At 48.2% G+C, this 9,592-nt stretch overlaps 1 protein-coding gene across 1 annotated transcript; it reads right to left on the reverse strand.

Moving 5' to 3' along the window:
- Positions 1-949: 949 nt before the first annotated feature.
- Positions 950-8,287, reverse strand: Bpifa3 (BPI fold containing family A member 3). The gene is made up of 7 exons (XM_051194049.1): positions 7,951-8,287; positions 5,555-5,705; positions 3,773-3,880; positions 2,921-3,070; positions 1,940-2,024; positions 1,500-1,563; positions 950-984 (listed from the first exon to the last, which is right to left on the reverse strand). The coding sequence occupies exons 1-7, from the start codon at positions 8,075-8,077 to the stop codon at positions 950-952; spliced, it is 720 nt and encodes a 239-aa protein (XP_051050006.1). The 5' UTR covers positions 8,078-8,287.
- Positions 8,288-9,592: the final 1,305 nt, after the last annotated feature.

The following is a 9,592-nucleotide window of genomic DNA, read 5'->3' on the forward strand; positions in this document are numbered from 1 at the left end:
CCCAAATGGCTGTGTGAAGCGGAGGGCCATTTTCATCACTGTTTCATAACAACGTGTGACTCTCTTACCTTCCTAACTGCCTGTCAGTTCTCTGGAGGTGTTTGGGAACATCGCCACTTCAGGGTTATTGTGAGCACTGCTACCACAACACCCTTGTCTTTTGACAGCTTGTGATGAACCAGTCTCAAGAGAACCTGGTACAAAGCTCAGCTTGCCTGAATGTTGCCAGTGTCCTAAAGTGGGGCTGTGATTTTCCTGACACTTGCAGTGTCCTGTAGAACTTTTATTCCCACATTGCCCAAAGGGTGACAAAGCCCAAAGGGTGAGGGTCTTGGTCTAAGACACAGATAATGAGTCCTGGAGCCAGGAGTCATCCGCCCATTCTACCCCAAAGCTTTGCTGAGCTTGCTTTCTTGCCATCTTTTGTGTTGTGGCTGGGGGCACTGCTTGCCTTTATAGAGCCGAATCTGGTCTGATCCTGGGTCTGTTTTGTACTCCTGCTCTATTATGCTTTCTGTGTGACCTCTGGGATGTCACAGACATGGCAACAGACAGGCACAGAGTAGGTGCTCGATAAACATAGATGAGGGGTGAGGCACCTCTGGCCCTTCCCTGCTTTGAGCAAGGTCTCTGGCTACAAACAGGCCAGAGTAAGTTTCCCCACCGTTACTGGGCTAATGAGCTAAACAGGGACATTTGCACTAAAGCTCAAGGCAGGGTTAGGGATGGTGGTGTATCCTTCAGGCAGAGCTTGTGTATCCTTCAGAGTTAGAGTTTATTGTTGGAGGGGACAGGATGTCTTGGAACCTGGGGGTCATGTTTCCAGGGGATAGCAGAAGACCCACATTGAGAGAAACTTAAGGTCTCAAACAGAAGTACCTCCTTCTCACCAATGGCAGGCAGCAGGAGGCCAGCCCCTCAAGCCTGGCACCAGAGAGGTTTGACTGATTCAGGGTTGACCAAGATTATGAGCAGCCACCTGTTCTGAAAAGAGAAGGGGAGCTTAGGTTGCTAGGTGACCCATCTAATCCCCAGATACACAGAGAAGGGAGTGCTTTCCCATCCATCCTTAAGGGCTGGGGCCAGGAGCATTCCCATCATGCTCTCAGAATGCCGTCCCCCGATGGATGACTTCCTGCCCTCCATTCCCAAGACTGTGAACTCTACCAGGGCAGGGGCCAGAGCAGTCTACCTGTTTCTGGAGCAGGGTTAGTCTTAGATAAGGGGTGTCCTTATCTAAGTCTTAGTCCTTATCTGGTCTTAGATAGGGGTGCCCTCCCTACTGGACTTGTAGCTCTTGGGGGACACTAGAATTTCTGTGGTAACTTGGTAGGGAACAGCCTGGTTGGCAGGGTTTCCTGCCACTCTTGCCATTCTCTTGGGTGGAATTTTACAATAGAGTACCTATAATATGTTCTCACAGCACATAAGAGTTATGGTTCCTCCCTTAGTACCTACCAGTCCCAAGGAGACCTCCTAGGATGGATCCCAGCACTCACCCACGAGGCCTTTCAACAGCTTCACATCCAGCTGCCCGAGTATCTCACCAATCAGAGGACACACCTAGGTCCCCAGCACAGAGACAGGGTCAGCCAGGGATAGGAAGGAACTGAGGCCTCCGAGGCAAGGAGCCCCAGCTCCACTGGATTCCAGTAGGACCCAGCCAACCACTAGGAGCTATGCACAGCACACCCATGCCCTGCTTCCTGAAGCCCCACAACTATGAGATGGGGACTTCAACTGCCTGTGCTACACATGAGGACATGGACACTTAGGGTGGCTGTCCCTTGTTTGTGGAAACAAATCTGGTGACAACTGGGATTTGCTGTCAGGTTCCAAAGCCTTGGGTTAGAAGTTCTCTGCTAAATTACGCAGATGTGTGCCTTGACCCTCAGACTTATGGATGCCTGCAGGGCAGTCGGCACTCACGACACCTTACCTGACTTTCTACTAGGTTCGGGATGACTTTCCCCAGGCTTGCTCCGAGGCTGTGGAGAAAATGTTTCATCTTGGGTGGGACTGCCCTAGGAAAAGAGGTGAGAATCCAGGACAGAGTGAATCAGTTTCAGGCCACACTGACACTGGGAGGTATGTACTGAACACACTCTCCCACTCCAGATCCTTGCTTGGTCTTCTGGGGAGGTATTCTTGTTGATCATAGTCAGTGGGGGCCCAAAGAGGTGATGTGGCATGGCCAAGGTCACACAGAGAGTAAGTCCTGACTCCTATGAGGACCATGACAGGATATCGCCAGAGTTCATGGTCTTCCTCTACCTTGTCAAGCTGCCACCACACATCTGATGGGCAGGCATGAAGAGTGTTGTGGTTCAACACTCGGGAACTACAGAGAGAAATCAGTATACCTCTCATAGTGGTGTGTGAGATGGACAGCTGGTCAGTCCATCCCCAGAGCTCCATGCAACTCCTGTGCCTGTCTTGTTCACCCGGTGTCTCTAGCATGAGGCTGGGTGCCTGGCACTAGGAGCTTTTTGATAAATACTTGGGGATATCTTCATGAGTTGCTTAAAAAGGCCAGAAAGGCATTCCAGAAGAGATACCACTGTGTGCAAGCATAAGGGTGTGACTGTCAGTGGAGGATAAACGGCCACAGAACGGGGCAGGGAGGAGGACAGAGGGCTCAGGAGGCTTTTCTGAATTTGGTATTCGCCTCAAAGCCTTGGAGCAGCAACCAAGCAGAAGTTGAAGAATTCTGCATGGAAGTTATTTCTGTGGTGGTGGGTGGAGAATGGGCTTGGGTCAGGGAACACAGGGAGGGAGGGCTTGGCTTCTCGGAGGGGAACACAGAAAGAACAAATCCTAGTGAAGGGATAAAGTCTGCTTTTGAGGACATATTGGGATAGAAAGCCACAGCTGCTCTTTAGTCAGGGATGCCCCGGGGTGGTGGTGGTGGAGGCCTTACTCAGTGGACATGATTGCACCCTCACTGCTGGGCTCCATGTGGCATCTGCCCATCACCAGCTCCCTCCGGCCAAACTCATCTTTCTCCAGCCAGGACTCTGCAGCAAGGCCCATGCGGGCATGCGTTTTGATGATATTTGAATTGAAGGGCCTATGGTGAGAGAGGAGGAGGCTGAAGGGACGGAGTAAAGGGAGATGGGGGAGTCAACAAGAAGAGCAGCAAAGCCAGACACCAGCCACTCTCCCCACAACAACCATGTCCACTAAACCCTAGGTTAGTAAGGAAAAAGCTGCCATTGACTATAGAGACTACTGTGCTTGTTTTTCTTTTTCTCTATAGCTAGAAATGGAGTGCAAAGCCTGGGCTCTACCTCTGAACCCGCTTCCACACCCCCTCCCCATCCCCAGTTGCTTAAGGAGATCAGTTTAGGAGTCTTTGGAAATTGAAGGGTTGAGAGTAAACCATTGTTTTAAGAGCTTTTCTGTGTGGCTGCAGCTCCTGGTTCCCTTGCAGGAAGTCTAAGTAGGAGGGGAATGAACAGAGGAAGAGGAGGAATGGATCCCCTCCTTTTCTTCATGGGACCTAGCTACTGAGATCAAATGGGTTTGAATGAGCAAATGACCCTTTCACTATGAATGTCATCTCTGCTGGAGCAAAAGAAACCAAGATTCAGGAAACAGTGACTCATCCCAGGTCACAGTGACTCAGTGCAGGGGGTCAGGATTTGAGTTCAGGTCGGAGTCCCTCGTTTTGGCTTTCCTAGTTTGCCACCCAACCCCACCTCAAGCTCCTAGGTCCCCGAAAAAGAAGGAACAGTGCTCGAGAGACACTGTTTTGTTGGGTAGGACTCACAGTTGGAATTCAATGTCAAATTCCAGTGTGATGTTTGCGGAGAACCACTCTTTAGGGAAAGCCATCTGGATCCCATCACAGTCCAGCTGCACATTGGTGATGTTGATGCTACCCGTGGAAAAAGCAGAGATCCCACAAAGATGAGGGATGGTAACTCAGCAACAAGGTCGGGCTGGGAATCAGAGCTTGATGCAGATGCTCTGGCAGCTTGGGCAGCCAGCTGTCCCAGGGTTCCTGAAGGATTCCCCCCAGCTGTGGATTGTACAGTCCAGAGCCAGATGTTGACAGGCAGGACCTCCCATTCCAGAACCCTGGGCTACTTCTCAGAATAAGGCTCCCTCCGTAATAGTCCTATCACATGTCAGGGACTCCAGAGGGAAGCTCCTAGGTGTTTCCATACACTACACGCCCACTTGCTACCTGCAAATCACCTTGACCTACTTGCAATATACACGAGTTTGACTACCTCTGTTGCTCACACTACCTCTTCCTGAAGAAGCTTCAGTTCCTCCCTGGGCTTTCTGCTGTGATCTTGGCCTCTCTATAGATTATTCTTCATGAGGTAGCCTGGGTGGCCTTCAAACAGTCTCTTGTCCCTTGGTTCCTCCTTGCTCTTGGAGTAAGATACAAACCATGGCCCCCAAGACCTGCAGGGTCTACACAGAGTTTCCTTGTGGCATTGGTTTCTCTACCTCTGACACCCACCCTTTATTCAGCCGGACATGGGGGTGCTCTTTCTTCTTCAACTGCTTTCCCATCTCTGGGTCTTTGTACCTACAGCCTCTTTTTCCCCAACCATATCTCTCATGTCATTTGTCACCTTCTCTTCCAGGGTCACCTCTTAGGCAGGTCCTGATTAGCCTCTTCACTCCCACCCCTCACCTTGTTAAATTTGTTTTTATGGCACCTGAAATTAGGCCTGTGTCACTGGGATGCAATCTTCCCAAAGGTAAAAGTCTTAGGTTGTGTTCATAGCTCTATTCTTAATGTGATTTGTGCACAATAGATGTTTGATGATAGCTATAACATTTGTTGAAGGAGTGACTAAAAAGAGGTGATTTTGGCTGCATAGGAAAACCCTGATGTGACTTCTGTTGCTCATTCAGATAGGGAGATGAGTAGTCCAGGTCACGAGAAGGTTCTAGTGGGAGAACAGGTAGAAGAAGGGCACTGCTAGGGCAGAATGGAGACCTGGGAAGTAGCAGGTTCGATGGAGCAGTCTCAGTGGGTGTGGGTAGGATGTGCCCAGTGCTGCCATGGAAACCCAGGCTACCAAGGGAATGCATATCCCATGTATTTGTCACAGATGTTCTGTGCAGTGGGACCGTTACTGTGATTGTTTCTCTGGTGAGGGCCCAAGGTGTGTGGGCAGTGTAGTTCACTGCTTATGCAGAGCCACAAAGCTATGCCCCATCTGAATATAGACTCAAGTGTCTAGTTGCAGCCCTTTGATATCCCAGATGTTTATCCAGGCTCTGTTCTGTGTCCCCATTTTACAGGTGCATTTAGAATGGCTAAATAATTCCCCAGGGTGGGAGGCAAAGTTGGGCTTCAGGTGCAGACATGTCTGCTTCTGAGTTGTTTGCTAATTGCCCTGACTTGCCACCTCCCCAAACAGCTCCAACAGTGGCCTCCAGCTTGTTCTCATCTTGGGCTTTGTGCCTTGCCTTCCTTGAGTCTGACTAAATGCCTTCCTTCTTCAGAAGCCTTGCTCTCTGTTTTGTCCTCTGACTCCAAGGTCCCTAGGGTGCCCCCAGAGCCTGGAGTGGGATTTGATCTCACCTGATCTCTTGTTGTTGCTGGAAGTTCAAGCCACTAATCAGCCAGCCCACCATCCCTGGGGCTACCGTCCCCGAGACATTGAGTCGGTCCAGGAGCCTCATGCTCTGGATCCGGCCTTCAGCATTGTACTTCAGGAGGCCCTGTGCAATAACTGGAAATGGAGAAGGGATGGTGATGTGCATATTGCTGTGTGAGAGTGGGCTACAGAGAAAATAGGCCTGGTGAGTTCAGGGTGTCCTCTTCCTGCTGAGCACTTATTCATGCCCCCAAGTCCCCCACAGAGAAGAAATGGATCCATTTTAAGAAGCTGTGGCTGAGGATCTGTCCAAGTTGTACCAAAAACACCAAGTAGGATAATAATAAGAAAACCATTTACTGTGCAGCAAAACTACATTCTCAAGGGATCAACTTGAGTAACTATGCTCAAAACTTTCATAAGGTTTTATGGGACATAGAGTAAAATCTGATTAACAACACACTAAGCCTAGGGGCAGGGCCTCCCATTGTGAAAGTATTCCTTTCTTCTAAACATACAGGCAGATTTAATGCACATGTGATCAGATCCAGGTGAAGCCTTTGAGAGGAACTCAACACACTTGAAAATTCATGTAGAAGAAAAAGGCTGTCAGAAAAATCAGTATTTGATGCAATAATAAAGGTGTTAGGTTACAGAGACAGAGGTCTGTGAACAGGTGGAGCACAAAGGGGAGTCCTCGTGTTGTTGGGAATTTGGCCAGTTAGTAGATGGTCTGGGAAATAGACTCAGGTGGGCAGAAATGAGGCTGGCTCTTTACTTTCCATGCACAGATGCACACAGAGATGAATGTGTGTGTGTGTATTAATACTCTCAGTGTGGAAGGTAAAGAGACAACTAGAGTAATTCTGGGATGTGATAAGATCTCAAGAGTCCAAACACAAACTATATAATGAGGTGTTGGTGAATTTGAAACTATTCCTGTTCAACAAAGTCAATAGGTGTGAACTGGGAGGAATACTGTTCTTCTTCTGTTTTACCCGCAGAATCAATCAACCGTGGATTGGAAATATTTGGAAAAAATTACCTGTGTTCTGAAAATGCCGTCTTTTTTTTTTTCTTGCCATTATTCACCAAATGAGCCATAACAGTTATTTACATGTCATTTGCGTTGTCCTAAGTTTTATGAGCAGTCTAGAGATGGTTTCAGGTAAGAGGGAGGGTTTGCATCAGTTCCGTGCAAACACTACACCGTTTTATGGAAAGGGTTTGAGGATCCAAAGAATCTAGGATCCAAGGGGAAACCTGGAACCAATCCTCATGGGTACCTAGGGATTTGATATAGTACTTTCAAAGTAGAAAATACATTTAAATGAGGTCATAGGGTTGGCTCTAACCTAATAGGGCTGGCATCTTTGGAAGAGGAAGACTTCAGGTATATCCTTTTCTGAAAGGCTATGAGAGGATGCCATCCATATAAGCCAGCAAGTCAGGTCCCTTCCTAGACATTGAACCCGTCAGCACTTTAAGCTTGAACTGCCAGCTGCCAGAACTATGTAAAAAAATAGCTATGTGTTGTTTGACTTCACTGCCACCACCCAGCCTCACCCTGTCTATGGCATCTTGCTTTGGCAACACCGACTGGTTGATAGCCCCCAGTGGTGGGGAGCATGCAGACAGATGTTCTTTTACAACTGGAGTGAGTATACACCAGCACAGCCATTTAAAGAGGACTCACAGTTTTAATTACATCAAGCTTACGTTTGGAATTCTAATGGGGACACGTCCAAGGATACTCATCTCAATGTTGCTTACAGCAATGGGAAGGTACAGGCAGTTTAGGTGATGGTCCTGAGGGTGCAGCCAATTACATGGAGGTGATGAAATGTGTGGGCTTCTCTGCAGCAGCCAATGCAACTGAGATGCTGGCAGTAGAGCAGGGAGTGAAAAGTAAGCAAGTGACAAGTCAGGGTCATGCACATGAAAACACCTCCTGCTAAGGATGCAGATGTGCTGTGCTGTTTTGAGACAGAGTCTCACCATATGAGGCCAGGCTGGCCTCAAACTCAGAGATTTGCCTGTTTCTGACCCCCAAAACGCTGGGATTAAAGGCATGCACTATCATGCCCAACTCGATACAGACAAAGGTACACATGCTAAGAACATAGCAGTTCCTGACAAGGTCTGTAAGGGAATGGGAATAAGGGTAAGGGAGAAAGAGAAAATGACATAAAACAAGAGACCATATACCGTGAATTGGAAAATTAACTTAGTCTCAATTTTCTGTACTTAAGGTCCAAGGGAAAATAAGCAAGTAAGCAAATAAACAATGGAAACAAATAGATACATAATTAGGGGAGAGGATGACTCAAGGGGGTTCAGCAGTCAGGGGACAGCAGGCCACACCCAGGGGTAGGCTTACTTTTTGCTAGGGTGGACCTTCCATCCTTGTGGGCTGTGGTCAGTCCAGGCCAGGGCTGCTTGAGCAGGGCTGAGGGTAAGACTAGCAATCCCAGGAGAAGGACCAAGAACCTCCAGAGTGGATGCATCTCAGGAGCTGGCACCTGAACCTGCAGGTGTCGGTAAGGGTCCGGCAGGGCCCAGGCAGCTGGCTGTGAGTATGGCCACCCAGATGGGTGGGCTTAAGGCTTTCTTCAGGCAGGTGGCTGCACAGCTGCCCCCAGCATGCTGTGGGAGGTGGTGCAAATGGCTCTGGCAGCTGCTCCCAGGGCTGGCTCACATGGCCAGCAGATGCAAGAGGCCAGGTCTGCAGAGGCAAGCCTGGTTGCTTGGAGACACTCACCAGAGCTACTGTTGGGTCATCCAGCAGGGGTCCCTCTCCCTGACACTGGTACAAGCTGCATGTTGCTGATGCTTCAGTGAGTGAGGGTGACCAGCCCAGCACTGTCCATTTGGAACAGAACTTTCTTAATCCTTTTCTCTTTTGCGGGTAAGGCAGTCTCCAGGATTTATTCATCTCCTAACTGCAAGGCCGTATCCTCTGACCCCATCACCTGTCTGCTCAGTAACAGGGCCCTGCTTTACTCTGTTCCCCTGCTTTCTACTTTTTTTAGTTCCTGCTTTCAAGTGAGGTAACACGGCGTTTGTCTTTCAACATCTGGCTTGTTTCACATAGCAGAATAACCTCCTGGTTTTTCCACATCATCAGAAATGGTGGCATTTCTTCCTTGCAAAGGCCTAGTAATATTCCATTCACCCACTAATAAACACTGCAGTCATTGTGAACACTGCCTAAGTGAGCAAAGCAGGGCAGGATTTTCTCTGATGTGGAGCTATAGTTTTCCTGTATGCCCAGAGTGGGATTGCTAGATCGCATAGTGGTTGCTTAAGTTTTTGAGGTTTTATTGTTTTCCACATGATCAATTTACATTCCCATCGGCAATACAAATGTGGTCACTTAATGTTCTCTCCAACATTTGATGTCTTTCAACTTTTTGCTTTTATATAATGCTTTTGTTTATTCTTTGAGCATTTCTTGTACAGCATATTTTGATCATATCCTTCCCTCCTTCCCTCCTTCCTTCCTCCCAGCTTCCTCCAGACCCCACAACACATTTCATTCCAGTTAGTGCTGCACATATGCACATGAGTGTGGGACCACTCACTGGACCACGAGCATCATCTTTTCAATTCATTAGCTCATCTACTGATTAGATTTTGTTTTTGTTCATTTTGTTTGTTCTTTTGTTTTTCAAGACAGGGTTTCTTTCTGTAGTCTTGGCTGTCCTCCAACTCACTCTGTACACCACGCTGGCCTCGAACTCATTGCACTCTGCCTTCTGAGTGCTGGGATTAAAGGTGTGAGCTGCCACCACCTGATGATTGGAACTTTTTGTATTTTTTGCAAATCCTAGATATTAATTCTCCATCGATGTATAATGAAAAAAGATCCCCCAGTTCCATAGGTTGTGTCTTTGCTCAGATCCCTCCCCCCTTATTTCCTATGCTATCAGTGTGTTGTCCAGTAAGTCCTTATCTCTGAATATATTTTGAATTGCCTTCCATGTGTTTTTGTCTATCAGCTTCAAAGTCTTGGGTCTTGT

Source organism: Phodopus roborovskii, unplaced genomic scaffold, assembly GCF_943737965.1.
Source record: "Phodopus roborovskii unplaced genomic scaffold, PHOROB, whole genome shotgun sequence".
Classification (NCBI taxonomy): domain Eukaryota; kingdom Metazoa; phylum Chordata; class Mammalia; order Rodentia; family Cricetidae; genus Phodopus; species Phodopus roborovskii.